The 18,629-nt window shown below is 35.8% G+C and overlaps 1 protein-coding gene across 2 annotated transcripts in view; it reads left to right on the top strand.

The window, feature by feature from the left end:
- cntnap5l (contactin associated protein family member 5 like) overlaps positions 1–18,629 on the top strand; it is a 95,070-nt gene that overhangs the window by 9,779 nt on the left and 66,662 nt on the right. Inside the window, exon 2 of one of the 2 annotated variants that reach the window (XM_058401511.1) lies at positions 17,148–17,258. In XM_058401511.1, coding sequence (XP_058257494.1) covers positions 17,148–17,258 — 111 coding nt within the window. Of the gene's footprint in view, positions 1–17,147; positions 17,259–17,534; positions 17,594–18,629 lie in introns of those variants that run through there. The other variant, XM_058401512.1, reaches the window with a different exon arrangement.

The raw sequence follows: 18,629 nt of genomic DNA, 5'->3' as shown, positions 1-18,629 counted from the left end.
TATTTTTTTACTTATTTTTTATTTATTTTAAGTACTCTGAGTAAATATCATGAAGTGGCCCAGTGTCTGCACTTACACTGAACAAGAAAAATGGGGGGGTCATTTTAGAAAATGAAAAATATCTTAAATATAGTCAGATCTAATTAGTATTTCCTATTAAAAGAAATGTATTTTTTTAAAATTAATTTAGTAGTTATACTAATTCCTATTCTATTAGCAGATAATTTTACTTGTTTTTAGAAATAAATGCTTCAAATTAGGAAAATTATCTGCCAATTGTACAGGAATTAGAATAGCAATAAATGGAAAAATAAATAAATAAATAAAACACTAATTTGGATGATTTTCGAGACATTATTGCTGAAAAACTTTTTTTTTTTTTGCAGTGAGTCTTGAATCCAGCTTTGGCTTTATTTTTCTTTCTGTCAAATTTCTAACTCTGTGCAAGTGCTTTTGTAGCAGAGTACAGAATAAATAATTTAATATTTTATCATTCTGTTGGTTTTCGTGATCCATCTAAAACACAGTGTTCCTAAACTAGTTAAAATGATAGATTGTTTATAGGCCCAATTTAATAAGCTAAGAAATCGCCCATAATATTTTTTCTTATTGCTAAATAAGGTCCAATGCAATGGTAAAATTTATTTAGTTAATACAGTAAGATCTGTATTTTAAAGTACATAGCTCACTCCATCTAGCTATTTTAGACTTCGACCTAAGACATCGTCACCTGAGACGTGATGTCAGCTACATATATAAAGAGCTAGTGGACTGCATGAAAAGGAATCTATAATATTGTACCACAGAAGGGTTGAGTTCTCAATTCAGGCCCCATGAAGTAATTTTCTATAATTACACGGTTCTCAGAAAAGTTCTGTAAAATAAGTGAAATGTTTATATTAGTGTTCTTTCTTGCTTTAATGTCTTATCAATCATCTAGTAACAGCTCCGTCACACGGACTTTAACGCTGGTTGATCTGAATAATGTAATGATGAAAATAAGAAACAGATTTAAAAACTATGTCTGAGAAAAAAAGATAGATAGATAGATAGATAGATAGATAGATAGATAGATAGATAGATAGATAGATAGATAGATGGAAATTTACATTTAGATGTATAATTATTGAAACATAAGTAGACATTTTCAGTAGTTTAGGACAGTAAAGGACAGATAAGGTTATACTTACTGATTTATTAGTGACATGGCAACCGTGCATTTTTTGTCTTACGTGAGATAACTCAGGAACGGGTGTTTTTAGCTGATATAATGTAAATGATAACAGGAAGTATCTTGCTTCGTGGACATTCTGAAATATTAAATGTAAATATGAACAGTTAAAAAGTGTGATGTGACATTCAATAATAAATGTAAACTTTGGAAAGCCGCTGTATTAATAGATTTAAATTAAATTTGTTATTATTAACAGATAAATGTTAACAGATTTCAGACCAACACTTTAGGGTGGCAGCAATCCTCCACTTTGTATCTTCCTGGTGTGGATTTTTTTTTTTGTATTTTGTCTTATTCCTTAGTTATTATTGAGCAACATAGAGTAGTTAAGGATGACTCTTCCTTCAGGATTTTGCAATCGCAGAAATTAACGGAAAAATCAAGCAAATTCTGCGATATTCTAAGGAGCTTGCAATTTTTTTTTTTTTTTTTCCAAATATTTCCGTAGAATTTGGGCCAGGACGTAGTGACGTCATCGTGTGCATTAAACATGAGTACAGCTTACATAAGTAATAACATATATCCATCAGGCATAAGATGCCTAATATTGTGTTGTTCCCCCTTTTTCTGCCAAAACAGCCCTGACCAGTCGAGGCATGGACTCCACTAGAGCCCTGAAGGTGTGCTTTGGTATCTGGCACCAAGATGTTAGCAGCAGATCCTTTAAGTCCTGTAATGCTGAGTTCAAACTGCACGATTTTAGCCCTGATTTTCAGTCACTGACAGGTACTGACCGCTGCAGTTTTGGAGATGTTCTGATCCAGTGGTCTAGCCATCACAATTTGGCCCTTGTCAAACTCGCTCAAATCCTTACGCTTGCCCATTTTTCCTGCTTCTAACACATCAACTTTGAGGACAAAATGTTCTCTTGCTTCCTAATATATCCCACCCACTAACAGGTGCCATGATGAGGAGATAATCAGTGTTATTCACTTCACCTCTCACTGCTCATAATGTTCTGCCTGATCTGTCCTCACTGGTAAGAGATTAAAAGAAGCTTGCAATTTTGCCAATTCATGTATTTTTCCATAAGAAAACCACGAAAAACTTTAGTTACATGACGAATTTTGAAGAAAAGCTATCGCAGAATTCATTTTTCGCTGCAACAATCGCACCTCTTGAAGGGACTAGATTATGCTTTGGGGTTGCGTTTTGGTTCCTAGTAAAATATTCACAAGAGGACATAATAGGTGATGGGTATCAGTGGTTAAGACTCTGACTGTCGAGTTCAAATACCTGTTCCTAGAACTAATATCTGGATAACGTGTTAAGCCGTGATGTTCTCTTAATGCTGAGCAATGTGATTTGATTCTGCGGGTTGTGAGGCTGGCACCTTCAGTGCTCCATTAAAAAAAAAAAAAAACCCACTGTATAAAAATTGCTGTAGATTTTTCCAGACAACCAAGGTTGCCAATATAGTAGTGTAAAATCTACTATATTTTATATATCAACTATAAAACAAACAAAAAAAGCATTACAACAGCATTACATAACACACAACCCAGTAAATTTGTTTTGCTGCAGGCCCCTGCCTTTCGCCCTATTTGCGCTGGGATAGGCTCCAGCAGACCCCCGTGACCCTAATTAGGAATAAGCGGGTGTAGACAATGGATAGATGGATGGATGGTTTGCTGCAGGATGGACTGAGTTGAAGAGTCAAGCTCCAGGACCCAATCAAGGCAGTTTGTGGTAATGGGATTTGAACATGTGATCACTGAGCCACCAGAACTAGCTTGATTAGCCTGCATTGATTCACTGCAGTCCTTTAGTGGAGTTAATTCAGTGATTGAATTTGTGTATTCTGGTTGCTGTGTTGCTGGTGGATCAGTGATTAAGGCTTGGAGTCACAGATCAGACAGTTGTGTGTTCAAATCCCAGTGCTGTTATGCTGTCATGGTTGGGGAAAACCACTAAGCTTCAGCTCTGTTGTATCCTGTGTCAATGATATGTCTTTATACCCCATTAAAGTACTTTGTAGTTTTTATATATAAATATGTAAATATTTGTACATTTGTGTGGTAAAAAAGTGTGTAAATTTGTTCACATTATTAAAAAATATAAATAAATAAATGAATAAATATATATACCAATAATACAAATATTATTGCAATAATTTATTATAGTTAATTATTAAATAATAATAATAATAAATTTATATAATATAAATAAAATAATTAATAATAATTTATTTTATTTTTATACGTATAATAATACTAATAAAAAGAAAAAGAAAAGAAGAAGTTGCTGTAATTTACTGTAATGTACTGTGGGGGTTTTTTTTCTTTTCTTTTCCAGCATACATTATACTGTATCTCCCGCTACTGTATATGGCAACAATTAAAACACTCACCATGAAACATTCAGCATGCAGATGATTACAAAAATATGCCGACTTACTTTTGCTCATTAGTTGCGACAGAGAAGTTGTTGCATTAAAAAAACTCTGACTATTCTTTTGTTGCTTGAATGTATTCTTTCTGCTGTACTATTCTGAGACAGACGTGAGATATTCAAGCAGATGTGTTTTTTTGTTCGTTTTGCTCCATAACTCAGCTACATGCTGTCATGCTTAATTAACTACTAACTTAAGTAATTTCAAGCAAATACCAAAGAATGAAATGTTTGCTGTTTGTTGAATTTATCACTGGTTGAACAGCATAGAATAATCGAAAAAAAAGTACCTTGAGTATGTCGATATTCTTTATATACCCTTTTTTTGGTATCTCGAGTATGTCGATATTCTTTTGAAAGCTACCTGCAGGTATGTGAAAGCCAAGCTGAGTGGACACGAGTGTTTTATTAGGAGAAAGCCAAAGAAAGCAGGATATATTACTCGAATACAATCTTTGAATAGCCCCACTACAATTTGCCTGGTGTCCATTGTGCCATAGTGCACTTGGGTGAGCAGAAAGCAAACAAGTGACACAAACGTGTTGTTTGCTGCCGAAGGAACGAACAGGTGTTGCACTTCAGTAAGCACCAACGTCATGTTCTGCTCATCTTCTGCCATTTTACAGTTGGTTCATGTCCAAGCAGAAAGCTGAAAGTCCAGAACGGATGTCCGGAGTTCCTATTTTATTTGTATAGACCAAACCGGAGACTGGAGATGTGTCAGAAAGAATGAGAGTGAAATTTACTACTGAGACGTTATTAGGATTCATTAAATTACAATTTTAACTGGAGTTTTAATTTTTCTTGCTTCTAGCAATCCCAACACACTTCATTTTTTGTGTCACCCTGGTTAAAACTTTATTTCCATGTCTTTGGATCTCTTTCTCAGCTGGATATCAGTATTTCTGACATCTTGCTGTTTTTGGACTGTCTGCTTTTTCAAAATGGTTTCACTCATGTCTAAATGTCCTCATTTTTCACGCTACTAGTAGAATACGACTGTAAAAAGATGAAATACAAGAAGAAACAAAAAATATGTTATGGTGTTTAGTTATGTCTGTGCCTTTTTTCACCAGGCTCATGCTTATATCGTGAATCCAGAATAATATATGATGATAAATGAGTAACGTTGCAAGATATTGTAACCCGATCTTGGAGCCTCTGGCATGAAAAACTGCAAAGGAATGTTGATTCCCGTTGCTGCAAAGTGTGTGTGTGTAGTTTGTGTGTCCTTCCTGTGCTTCATGGGGTTTCGTCAGGGTACTCCGGTTTGCTCTTACAGTCTAAAGACATGTATTGTGGGCTGATTGTGTAAATGGGTGTGATTTTGCCCTTTCATGGGTTGGCCAACCTTGTGCCCTGATAGACTCCAGACTCTCTGCGACCCTGTGTAAGAAAACTAAGGTTAAGTAGCCTTTATTTGTCACATATACATTAATGCACAGTGAAATTCTTTCTTCGCATATCCCATCCTTGGAAGTTGGGGTCAGCTATGATACAGTGCCCCTGGAGCCCCTGGGGGCCCAAAGGTGGCAGCTTGGCGGTGCTGGGGCTTGAACCCTGATCCTTCAAACTTCAATGCAGAAGATAGATGGATAGATAAATGGACGGATGGATGGATAAATGGATGGATGGATGGATGGATGGATAGAGCTTTTGTCTTTTTAAGTTTAGAATTGTAATTTCTGCTTGTAATTCTGTTGATTTAACAAGATTAGACCATTGTGACAGATCTTTTTTTATGGAAAACTGTAGGTGACCTCTTATGTTATTTCTCATTGCAAATCCCATATAAATCATTCTTATACTTCTTAATATGTTTATTCAATTCATATACAAGCCATACGACCAAATATGACCTTGCTCTAGACATCCTTTATTTCTTATTTGTATTGGGAATAACATAAATGATATCATATGCAAGTTAAGAGCAGAAAAATATTTAAATTAATTGTGTGTGTGTGTAACCAATGTGACTTCAGCTCTCTAAGAAACTCCCAGAAGAGTAAATAAAACTCAAAATGTAGAGAAAAAAAAAATATTGAAAAAAGAGTTTAAAGATTATGATATTCTTTTTAAGTCGCTCTTTAAAACGAATTCCTATTGGAGGCACAAGTTTGCAATGAACTTGGTGCAGTGGTAATAATAAGACTTCTTTCTGATTTCTGATTATTTTTCAGAGACAAACTTTATTTAAACCTTATTCTTATTAAAAAAAATAAGTAATATAATATTATTTCACATAATTTTTTCTTTAGTTTTGTAACAGGCTTCTGCAAATTTCCTGCGTGCTATCTGGATGATTGGATTAATTTGCACACACAATTGGCACTCTCTTTGACGTTCAGACTTAGCGAATCATAGCAAGTGCAAAATGAAGTTCATCTGTAGTTAAAAATATTCCAAATTGGATTTTTATTAAATTTGATTTTTGTCAACTCAGTTACTGATCCTGCACCACACTGGTTCTGTAGTAGCCTGGTCATTAGCTCTGGAAATGGCATCAGATCCTCACTATACCTCCTCCACTTTTCAACAGAACAGATGGAAACCTTTTTGCTTCACTGACCTTAGCAGCTAATGTGAAGCGAAAAGCTAAGAAATGTTCACTTTTTTCCACTGGCTTTAACCAACAGTGGAATAATGGAAGTCGCTGATGGACCTGGACTATGGGAGTTGGTCAGAAAAAAAAAAAAAACAGTGTGTGGGCGATGATGAAAAGATTTTTTCTTTTTCTATGCAAGAGAGTTTGATGATCGGCACTCTGTAGAGCAGTTTTTTTTTTTCCATGGGCAGAAATAAACAGCTCTCTATAGTTTTTTTGTTTTTTTTATGACTCTGGAAGTCATTCATAGATTTTATTCAGGTAATACATCCTGCATTACTTTCACAAATACATGCTCCGAGGTATTATATGGAAAGTTTGCCCTACAGTTTAATCGTCTTATTGATCGGTACTTGATGCGAAGAGCATTTCTAAATCTCCTGCAGTGAGAGCAGTGATCACGCGATGCCACAGTTCATTGCTTTAATCAAGGCCAGCTAAGCATTGGCATTGATGCTGGAACAATAGGAGATGAAATTTCATCATGAGAGATACAATTAGCAATGAAATCTATTGTACTCAAGTTTTTCTAGATAGTACAAGGTTAATGTGTATCTCTGTAAATATACGGAAATGGCACTTGCGCAAACTAGCTCAGGTTAGAAATCTGTCTTTTAGCAGATCTGTGATATGTTACACCCAAAAAAATAGCTCCTTTACTGTTCTCAGCTCTAACAGTTTCACACCTGTATTTGACTCACCAGCAGCTTTCCGTGAAATAATTTGGTGCAGATGTTTCATAGACACATTTTATAGACGGTGAAGACAACTATCAAGGATTTCACCTTAACACCTTTCTTCCCAGGTTCCTTCTCCCCGGTGGTGAGACCCTTTTCTATCAAAATGATTCATTTTCGCTTCAGCAAATGAAGCTTCAGCTTTCGGATATACATATTCAATCGTCAAAGTCTTTTATCTTTCCTGTCCTTTTCAGCAGCTTGGTGCCCTGTCTAACACTTGCTGTGTGTAATGTAATTTTGTAAGAGCAGTAATGATGAATTCACCTGCAGCTCTTATAGTGATTTACTCATGCTAGGTCAATAAGTCAAGATCTAAAGCTGCTTTCATGTATGAAAAGGCAGATTTCAGAGTACAATAACCAGTCAAAGGCCATCTACAGGTTGAACATTTGGATCAATCCTGAATTGATCCAGCTGTTTAAACTAAACCAAAAATCCCATGTGTTTTGGGCTTCAGCTGACATTTTTCTGATGTCAAACAGGGCTGCAGAAATGAGACAAATACATTTATTGGATGTGACCTTAAAATATTATCAGCTAGCCTTTTCTATATTTATCTAGTCAGTCTTTTTCCCCCATGCTCGGGTTTGAAATGATTTAATTATTTGTCATCATATTTCTGACCAATTATTGACATACAGGTTATTTGTACTTTTTCATCTCAATACAGCTTTTTGCTTTTTGTTTTTTTACATGCAGTGAGTAAAAAGCCAAGGCAAATAAATGAAAAATAGCAAATTTAACCCTGATTTCAAACCAATAGACATGGAAGCATCTTAAAAATACCATAGAGCTTAACCCTATTATAAAGAAATTAGAAGTGCAGCCTGAAAAGAAATCAGACAGCTAGGTGTCATAATATAATATAATATAATATAATATAATATAATATAATATAATATAATATAATATAATATAATATAATATAATATAATATAATATAATATAATATAATATAATATAATATAATATAATATAATATAATATAATATAATATAGGTCTATTCATATTGCAAACCTCTGCTTTCCATCCAAACATTACCTTGAATTCTGATGACTTGTAAGTAATATTTTCTTTCTGATCTTTGTCCATGTTGCAAGTATGACAAACTAGCCAGGGTCCAGACCACAGCTGAGCTCATAGTCATTAGCACATCAAAAGAAACCACCAAAACAACATTACTGTGCAGGCTCCAATGTCCTTCAAGCCATCTTCCTTTCTTCCAATTTCCCATATCTTTGATTCAGTTCCCTTCTTTGCTTTTCTCTTTAAAATATTTCTAATGATGTATAACAAGGAGAAAAGGCAGTTTTTGCAGCTCTGAAATGTGACTCCAATTGTGCTCTCAAACCTAAACAGTAATGCATTTTGTTTTGGTCGAATTTGTCATAATTTTGTAAAAATCAAAACAAGTTAACATTCCCCCTTTAAATATAAACACTTATTGGCTATATCAGGTTAGAAAAGAGGAGTGACGGATGGAAAAACAAGGAGGATGGAAGGTAAGGAGGGGTGTAAGGGTCCTACACTGATGAGGCTTGAGCCAAGGATCACAGATGAAGATCAAAAGAGGCAGGTGGGGATTTTAGACAGATTAAAGCAGAATGGAGGGCAAACAAAATCCTCCTGTGTTGTAATGAGGGAAAATTAAGGCCATGGTTGAGAGTCGGATGCAAAATGAACCTTAAACACGGCATCCTTTAAATTGAAACATACCACCACAAATTGTTTTCTAAGTGCTTTTATACTGTAGTTGTTTTATTGCTAGAAATTTGAATACAGCCTCATATGGTAATTCATTTGGCATTTGGAATAATATGATGAGAACAAATGGATGAAAATACACATTCCATAGCCTTGCTTTTCCTTTTTCTTTTCCATTTGTTTTGCACAACCACTAAAACCAAATGCCCCCCTTTTCATTTCTAAAGAGCTTTTGGTTATCCTATTACTAAAAAAGCTCCTAAATGGACAATAGCTCCATTGATTGACAAGCTGATTGGTGGAAACTCAATAATCACACCTTAGTCTGTCATTAATCTTCCTAATCACAGCGATCATGGCAACCCATCAGTGGACAGAACGATCGTAAGAGCTATAAATAAGCTCTGGATAAAACAACCACCGTGTCCATTGATTTGAGTGGATTGTGTGAAGTGTGTATTGTAGAGATTGCACACATCCTGTCACATCCTGCTGTCTAATCTTATCTTATCTTACTTTCCTTACACTTTTCCCCCTTCACAACTTATTCTTTTCACCTCCATTTCTAGAGTCATCTTGTATCTGTTCCTTCTGCATCCTTCTGTTCTCTCGTGTGTTCATGGTGCCAGCTTTTGTACTCTGTGTTCTGTTTGATAGGGCATCGGCTATGTAAAGGAGCGGGGCAATAATAGCTGACCTTTAGAATAATGATGGTGTGGGCAGGTCAGAAGCGAAGGGCCCTTCATCAGCAACCCCATCTGAACACTCAGAGACTCCGATTCACTTTTAGAACAGACTCTGCTTTAGATCAGTCATCCAAACATTACATAACCTTGTGGCTCTTTATACTTCATAGTGACAAACAGTTAGTTAGTTAGTTAGTTAGTTAGCCAAGTTTATTTAACCAGGATAAAAAAACTCAATGAGTTTAAACCTTCTTACCAGTGCACTGGTGTTCTATTCCACAGAACAGAACTGACATCGACTTATCATACATTTTTAATCAGTATAAGCAGAAAATAGTATATACTGATTTACAACCAGTATAAATTAAATAATTTATATCGTAATAACTTTTTCCTGGGTGAATATAATGCTTGCAGATATTAGTTGCTTATGAACAAGCACTTGGGGCATCTCAGAGAGATATTTACTGATATTTATATCTGATATTTACTTGCCAGATATAAACATTTGTGTAAAAAATGGGTTTACGCAACAAAAATAAAATACCCTACAATTAACATAAAAAATGGAATGTAATTCTGAAATATGACTATGAAATATTTCAAAGGAGGACAACTTTGTCATTTGCATTTATTACCTTGTAGTAATTGAGTGTGATTAAGTGAATTAAGTGCGTGTTTTTATCCACTCTGAGACTGGGCAGTCATCCAGTCAACTAGACAACACAAATAGCATGAAAAGGCACAATGCTTCAAAATTTCTTGGGGTCCTTTGGCACCAAAGCCTTCGATTCTGGTGACTTTTAGAATGACTTTTAGAATGTATATGTGTAGGTATGTATTTATTAACTTACATACTTAATTAATTAAATCCACAACTAGCATTATTGTGAGCCATTTAACTGACCAACTAATGAACCAATCACTTAAATCACCTTGTTTTTGGCAGAATGACAAATTAGTAGAAATAAACATGCATGCTTTTAGCAGTTAACCAGCTAAACTTATCGATCAAATCTGTGCCAAGTAAATTAGAGCTGGAAAACAGAAGAGTGTCATTTGATTATTCTGTGGTAGCTTAAGTGGTTAGGGCTCTTGGTTGTTGATCCCAGGTTATGGAAGTTCAGGGTTCAAGCCTCAGCCCTGCCAAGCTGCTGCTGTTGGGCTCTTAAGGGCCAAGGTCTCCAGGGGTGCTGTGACATGGCTGATCCTGTGCTCTGACCACAACTTCCAAGGATGAGATATGCTAGGACAAATAAAGGCTTAAACTTAAAACAGTGATAAGCGTTAACCTGGTATTTACCTCTCCTCCGCTACAGTGTTGTATTAAGAATTATCATCTAAGGTTTCCAACGGGGAAAAACAAAGGGAGGAGGAGCACAATGAGGGGGCGGAGCTTATGATTGAAGAGAAAACAGATTATTCAAATTATATAAATGGTAGTGTTTGACGAATAGAAAAGCCATATTGTAGTCTACTTCATAAGACAAGAAAAAAAGCAAGAAAATTTCACTGAGGTTTGCGTGCCAGTAAAAAGGGTCTAGTGACGTCCCTAATAATAGCAGCAACAACAAGAACAACAAAAAAATACAGCTCTACAGGAAACTGACACAAACACACTAGCTGAACAAGTACTTGTTGGATTTATTTTGTCACATATTTATTGAACAAACTGAACGCTACTGTATAGACATTATTAGAATTTTCTTTCACAATCTAATGGGTGGTCATTTCTTAGTGCTTAGAGCTTAGTGTACACTTTAAGACTCACACCCACTCAACAAACAACTATTGTTTGTTAATGTAGATAGTGTGTGCTTAACTCTGTTTGCATTTTCCTGGGAGAAAACAACACTTTGAGGAAATTTGTCTCATATCTTTGCTTCTGATAATTAAATCTAGCCTTGGTTTTTATATAATCTACTGCCTCTCTCAAGGCCAGAAACTCCCCCGGGAAATTAGTTTTGTTTACTGAAAGATCCTGCAACAAAGATTTCTAGAAGTGACAACACTTATGATCAGTTATTAGAGAGATGAGGTTTTGGGTTTAATCATTTTCTTGTGTCTAAACAATGATAAGATAATTTATGGCCTTGATATTAAAACCTTGCTTTAGTAAAACAATATTTTAGACTGTATTGTACCAAAGACTAGCATCATTTTTAAACCTTTCAGTTTTTCATTTAAAGTAGAGGTGTCCAGGTGTTCTGAAAAGTAGACCAGATTAGACCTCATCCACTAGACCTGGTCAGAAATACATAAGTACACTATATTGCCAAAAGTATTCGCTCACCCATCCAAATAATCAGAATCAGGTGTTCCAATCATTTCCATGGCCACAGGTGTATAAAATCAAGCACCTAGGCATGCAGACTGTTTTTACAAACATTTGTGAAAGAATGGGTCGCTCTCAGGAGCTCAGTGAATTCCAGCGTGGAACTGTGATAGGATGCCACCTGTGCAACAAATCCAGTCGTGAAATTTCCTCGCTCCTAAATATTCCACAGTCAACTGTCAGCTGTATTATAAGAACGTGGAAGTGTTTGGGAACGACAGCAACTCAGCCACGAAGTGGTAGGCCACGTAAACTGACGGAGCGGGGTCTGCGGATGCTGAGGCGCATAGTGCGAAGAGGTCGCCAACTTTCTGTAGAGTCAATCACTACAGACCTCCAAACTTCATGTGGCCTTCAGATTAGCTCAAGAACAGTGCGCAGAGAGCTTCATGGAATGGGTTTCCATGGCCGAGCAGCTGCATCCAAGCCATACATCACCAAGTGCAATGCAAAGCGTCGGATGCAATGGTGTAAAGCACGCCGCCACTGGACTCTAGAGCAGTGGAGACGCGTTCTCTGGAGTGACGAATCGCGCTTCTCCATCTGGCAATCTGATGGACGAGTCTGGGTTTGGCGGTTGCCAGGAGAACGGTACTTGTCTGACTGCATTGTGCCAAGTGTAAAGTTTGGTGGAGGGGGGATTATGGTGTGGGGTTGTTTTTCAGGAGCTGGGCTTGGCCCCTTAGTTCCAGTGAAAGGAACTCTGAATGCTTCAGCAAACCAAGACATTTTGGACAATTCCATGCTCCCAACTTTGTGGGAACAGTTTGGAGCTGGCCCCTTCCTCTTCCAACATGACTGTGCACCAGTGCACAAAGCAAGGTCCTTAAAGACATGGATGACAGAGTCTGGTGTGGATGAAATTGACTGGCCTGCACAGAGTCCTGACCTCAACCCGATAGAACACCTTTGGGATGAATTAGAGCGGAGACTGAGAGCCAGGCCTTCTCGTCCAACATCAGTGTGTGACCTCACAAATGCGCTTCTGGAAGAATGGTCAAAAATTCCCATAAACACACTCCTAAACCTTGTGGACAGCCCTCCCAGAAGAGTTGAAGCTGTTATAGCTGCAAAGGGTGGACCGACGTCATATTGAACCCTATGGATTAGGAATGGGATGTCACTTAAGTTCATATGCGAGTCAAGGCAGGTGAGCGAATACTTTTGGCAATATAGTGTATGTCTATCATGGTATGTTGAAATTAAATAATTGTTATGATCACAAAGGGTAGAATTTCAGCTTTAGTCATCTATTTCAGCTTTACATCTATTTCAGGTGAATTGTTTAGGAATTACTATGTATTCCCAAAAGTAAATGGCCAAACCAAGAGTCTTAATTTTTTATTTCTTGGTTAAAATATTTACTGTATTAGTGGCTCCTTCTTTAAGACACCGCCCATTGGTAATGTTCCCACTTTGCACTTTTTCATGTTTTTCGCCATGATTAAATATCTTTCTGATATCGACAGGGAAATATGGCTCTTGCATTTTAGCTTCTTGTGTAATGCTTTGGCTGGCAGGCCATCTATCTGTCCCTCCAGGAATTTATATTTTCCGATGAACACAAAATCAAGCAAATTCCAGGATATTCGGAGGAGCTTGCAATCTTTTAAAATGTCCATAGATTTTCCGCAGCTTTGGGCTGGGACGCATCATATTACAATCACAATAGGTGTTCTGCTGAAGTTATCTTCGATTCATGGGTTCAGCTGTTATAGAAAGTAATTACATAATTCACCAAATTTCGCTAATTGCATCACAAATTTTGAAGAAAACAAAATCTGCAGCAAAATCAAGCACGGTATCAACAATCACAAAAAAATTGACCTGCCAAACATACCAGCTTTGGGACAGTTAATATCTGTCTTTAGTCCTGGGACCAGACTCTAATCCCCGTTGATTTAAATTGTTCTACAAATAGTATCATACAGTCTCTTCCTCTCGCAATTTTTCTCTGACTAAAAAGTCTGTATGTGTCTGGAATTTCCTTTTCAATATATTGACAATAAGTGAAAATAAGTGTGCATGACTTCTTAAAGCACAAACGGTAGATTAAATCCAAAGATATGCTTAGTTGTTAGAGCGGAAAAACAACGCTGACTGGCACTATTGCTCACCTGTGCATGAGTCTAAATGAGTGGATGAGAGAGAGAGAGAGAGAGAGAGCATGGATAAGGCATTTTCAGTACTGGTTGATAAATGTTTAGCAGGTAAAGCCAATCTAAATAGGCAAGTATTTTCACAATGTACCATCAAAATTGGTATAAAGTGCCTATTCTGAAATAACAGAAACAAGAGAGAACATTAGATTCCTCCTTGGACAAAGCTAATGGCTCCCCAACCTGCTGTTCTTTCTGGTGTTTTGTTTTTTTTTGCATTATGAGCGTATTTATTTTAGTTCCAGGTTTTAATGTGAACAGTCTGCACAAACAAGGTTCATTAGAGACGTTCAACACTGAATGCTAAAATGAAATGCTGAGGGGAAAAAAAAAAAAGAAAAAAAGGCAGTGTAAGATTGCTTGTACAAGGACATCGCTTTCCTTATGCCAGCATGTGGAATATTACACCTAGCACATTTCATTTCACAATGAACAATCAGCACAAACAGGCGTTCTCCATGCCTGTCTGAATACATCACAGGAATTCTGGAGTTATGTGCTGCAGGACTTTAGACTATATTATTGGCTCAAAGAGTGATAGAGAGCCTAAAGACAAACCGAGCCAGTGTTAATTCAATCTCCCTGTAGCTTTAAGATGTTCCCTTTCTTATATAAACGTAGGATTAATTATAATTACTATTCCCTTTTAATTCAAGTCCATTGTGTTCAATTCCAAATGTTACATTAACTATATTTTACCTATTTCAAAATCATTCTATCTGAATTTATCCCTTTTTACCACTAACATAGAATGGAAATCGACTTATGACATCTGATAATACATCACGTCTTGCAGTCACCTTGCAGCTCTTCTCCACCCTGTACATTTGCTACATCTTCTCTGCATAAGTATATATTTAAATATGTACAGTATGTCTCTGTAAAAAAATTTTCATACCCTAGTTTATCTCTCTATATATGTGTACTATCTGTATATACACTCTATATTATCTTGGTTAGAATGTACCTAATGCCCACATATTGCGCAGATTTATATTTGCACATTTTCTGCTGTATATACAAGTAGCACATATTTTGGTGCACACATACTACTTTTTTTATTTGTTGTACACATATTTACATATTTTTCTGCACTTGTTCATTTGCACAATTTCTGCTATTTGGACTTCTAGTAGATATGTGATATAAACAGCATTTCGTTGCTGTGCACCTTTATTATGCAATGACAGTAAACTTGTATCTGTCTACCTGTCTGTCTATCTATCTATCTATCTATCTATCTATCTATCTATCTATCTTCAATCAGTATAAACAAAATATTTTATAGCCACAAGTCTGATATAAATTGAGTCAGGACTCTGTTGAGAGTGAGACGTGTGTTTCTTCCTCTGTTGGGATAAACACCTTCAAATTTTAGATGCTTATGAACAAGAACTTGGGGCATCACAGAGAGGCAGAAACAACCTGATACATCAGCTGACACACATCTGGCCGATAGTAGAATGGTGCAGATGGTTAACATAATGGTTAGCATAAAAAAAAAAAAAACCCCGTCCAGTACACAGCATTTGTTTCCCTAGTCTTTTTTAATTCAGTTAACTATAGCTAACTGGCTCGGAATATTTCCTTAAATTATGTTTGCTTGCACTTCTTAGCCCATGGACAATAAATCATATATCCATAACCAAAACATGTCATGCTTCATTTACTCCACTGATATTCTGCACACTATGATTTACAGTTATTACATTAAACTCACCTGCACATTAAATACATCAAAATATCCCCTAATCCTAGCCCTAACCCTAGTCTGTTTAAATTCAGTTAACTAGCTAACCTGGCTCAGAATACTTCTTTGCATTATATTCGCTTGTACTTCTTAGCCCAAAGACAGTAAATCATATACTGATAACCAAAACATGTCACGCTTCATTTACTCCATTGAAATTCTGCACACTTTAATTTACAGTTATTGCATAAAACTCCCCTGCACATTAAATACATCACTTTCCATTCTGTAATCATTACTACTACTTGTAACATGTAACATTCCCTTACCTCTTCTTATTTCTAGCCATTTTTTTATATAGTTTTTAAAATGAATTTATTATTTATAGGCACCGTCTAAAGAAAGAGAGGCCGGGTTTTTATTTCGTTTTATACTGTATATAACTACGTTATGTGGCAAATAAAAATCTTGACTCTTGATTCCCTGTGTTTAGTAGTCGGCGAGATAATGAATTTATTACGTTATAATTGTTGTTACTACATTATTTGTAGCTGCTGAATCAAATTTATCTCTTCATTCCACAGATACTCTGACAGTCGTAATTCAATGGAACGCATTCCTTTTAAGACATGTACTAGCTAGATCATTAGATATATGCTTGTCTGATTGTACATTTTTTATCCCATTAAATAAAATGGAACATTTTTGCATTAGTAGGGAACTTTCATTTCTAACCTCAAAGATTGCGGGCGTTTGACGCTGCTCATGCTACGTCGTCTAAAATACAGAAAGGAAGCATGAGAGTGATGTGTTACTGAATACAGCACAGCGAGAACATAAAGGCCATGAATAAGTAAATTGGTAAATAAATAAATAAATGTGTAGAAAATTTCAGGACACTATTATCAGTAATTCTGTCATTTCATCCCGAGTATTTTTTACTTTCTCAGTATTTTATCCTTGCACTAAAAGCTGATTCTTTTGTCAGAGCCATTGATTGACTTCATAAAGGTCAGCGGTGTTGTTGTCCTTATTATATAAAAGTGCAGGGAACATGTGAGAGGGTAATTTAATGCACATTTATCAAAATACAGAGAATTGCTTTCTCCCTTTTCGGTGTAAGATCTTGATCTTTTGCCTTGGAATGAATGTATATCTTAGGAATATGAAATGGACATTATGAATCACAAACAAGACTGTGTTCATTCTTGCTTCTTGCTTGTATAAGGCTTTAAACCTTTTGAGTATTATTTATTTATTTATTGATTGATTGATTTATTATTATTTATATATTTATTTGTTTTTTTATTTATATATATATATATATATATATTGATTTATTTATATATATATATATATATATATATATATATATATATATATATATATATATATATATTGATTTATTTATATATATATATATATATATATATATATATATATATATATATATATATATATATATATATATATATACATGTATTAAAAATTATTATTCTTTATTTTTCTTATTTCGATGCATGGTTTTTTCTGACTGTTTAAGTTTTCCAAAAACACTAACATACTTCTCTCTATGCGCCTGTCTCTGTTTCTCATTTTTAGATTACTGTGAAGACCCACTGCTGTCATCGCTTCCCTCGGCCTCCTTTCAGAGTTCATCAAGGTCGTCTGACAGCCACTCACCACACTTTGTAAAACTCCACAGCAGAGATGGTACATGTTTAAATGGTTTTATTTCCACCGTTAGCTGCAGTTTCCCATGAGCTATTACACAGGGCCTGTTGGGGTTGTTTGATCTTACTAAGGGCTACTTTCATGGCTTGTCCATGCAGGCGATAAGGCATGAAAGAGAGCACTGGTGAGGAAATGGGATGTTGTCCAGAATAGGTTTGAATACTGTACGGGGTATCCAATATGCAACAGTAATGCATTAGATAATTGTCTTTTTTTTTTCTTTTCTCAAGCTTGTGTTTCATTATTGCAGTTTAATGATGAAAAGCTGCATATGTGGAGCAGCACATCACCAGACTGGATACTGATACACATTGGTATGCATTAAATCCTGTGTGCTAAAGGCATAACCTCTCATCTGACTGTCTTTGTGACCTCCACAAGCAAGGCTCATCTTTTAGTGATCATGTAAGCACTGATGACGCTGTTTGTACCCTATTCAAGGAGCACCTAATTGACAAAATGCAAATTTGAGTCCTCAGTTTGTAGTAAAGACCTTCCAGCTATTAATAAACAAAGTCCTGAAACTCACGGTTTAAAGGCTTTGACAAAACCAACCAACATTTCTGTAGCATTAAGAAAGGTGGTAATAACATTAAAGAATAAATACGTGAGCTAACAAATTGTTGTTTGTTAGCAGAGTTTTATTTGTTTACCAACTTTCTTATTATCTAGCCATCAAGTCAGTCAACAAATGTACACTGCACTGGATTAGATCCAAAAATAGGCATGCATCTGTTACAGATCTAAAAAGCTGAGCCTGCCTTCTTCTTGGTATCTTCTTGCACAATGGACATATAATGGATCTGTTTATGTATTTGCCACAAAGTTAGACCCCAGATTTGGGTTAACAGAGAATATTGTTTCAATTTAGTCAATTTATTATCTCGTGGAAATATATTAAGTTGGTGTACATAATGGTTCAAAAGTATTAGCTAGTATTTCACTGCTATTTTGCTCCTATCATCCAAACATCTTAAAAAATTATCAAGCTGCTTCCATTACCTTATACTAGATGAGCTATTTAGTTTAACAGAATTATTCTTTTTAACGTGCATCATCCATCTCTGCTTATACAAGCCTGCATGATATACAGCCTGTGTGATATGGGGTTTCTTCTATGAGCTAGACTAGACATGTACTCAAGTCCCATGTGACGTGGGTGGTCAGAAATGAAGATTGCAAAGCGAACAGAGCAAGCAAGATAGAACAGGCTGCTAAAGAATAAAATAATCCCCTCATTTAACTTCAGGAGGAAAGAGCTTGCTCTTTTGTGTTCACTTTGTAAAAATCTTTTCCTCTGGATCTGTGAAACTTTTATGTAATATGTGAAATCATTTATGAAGAAAACTG

Source organism: Hemibagrus wyckioides, linkage group LG10 (genome assembly GCF_019097595.1).
Source record: "Hemibagrus wyckioides isolate EC202008001 linkage group LG10, SWU_Hwy_1.0, whole genome shotgun sequence".
Classification (NCBI taxonomy): Eukaryota; Metazoa; Chordata; class Actinopteri; order Siluriformes; family Bagridae; genus Hemibagrus; species Hemibagrus wyckioides.
Note: the sequence above shows the minus strand (reverse complement) of the source record. Positions and strands in the feature narration are given on the sequence as shown.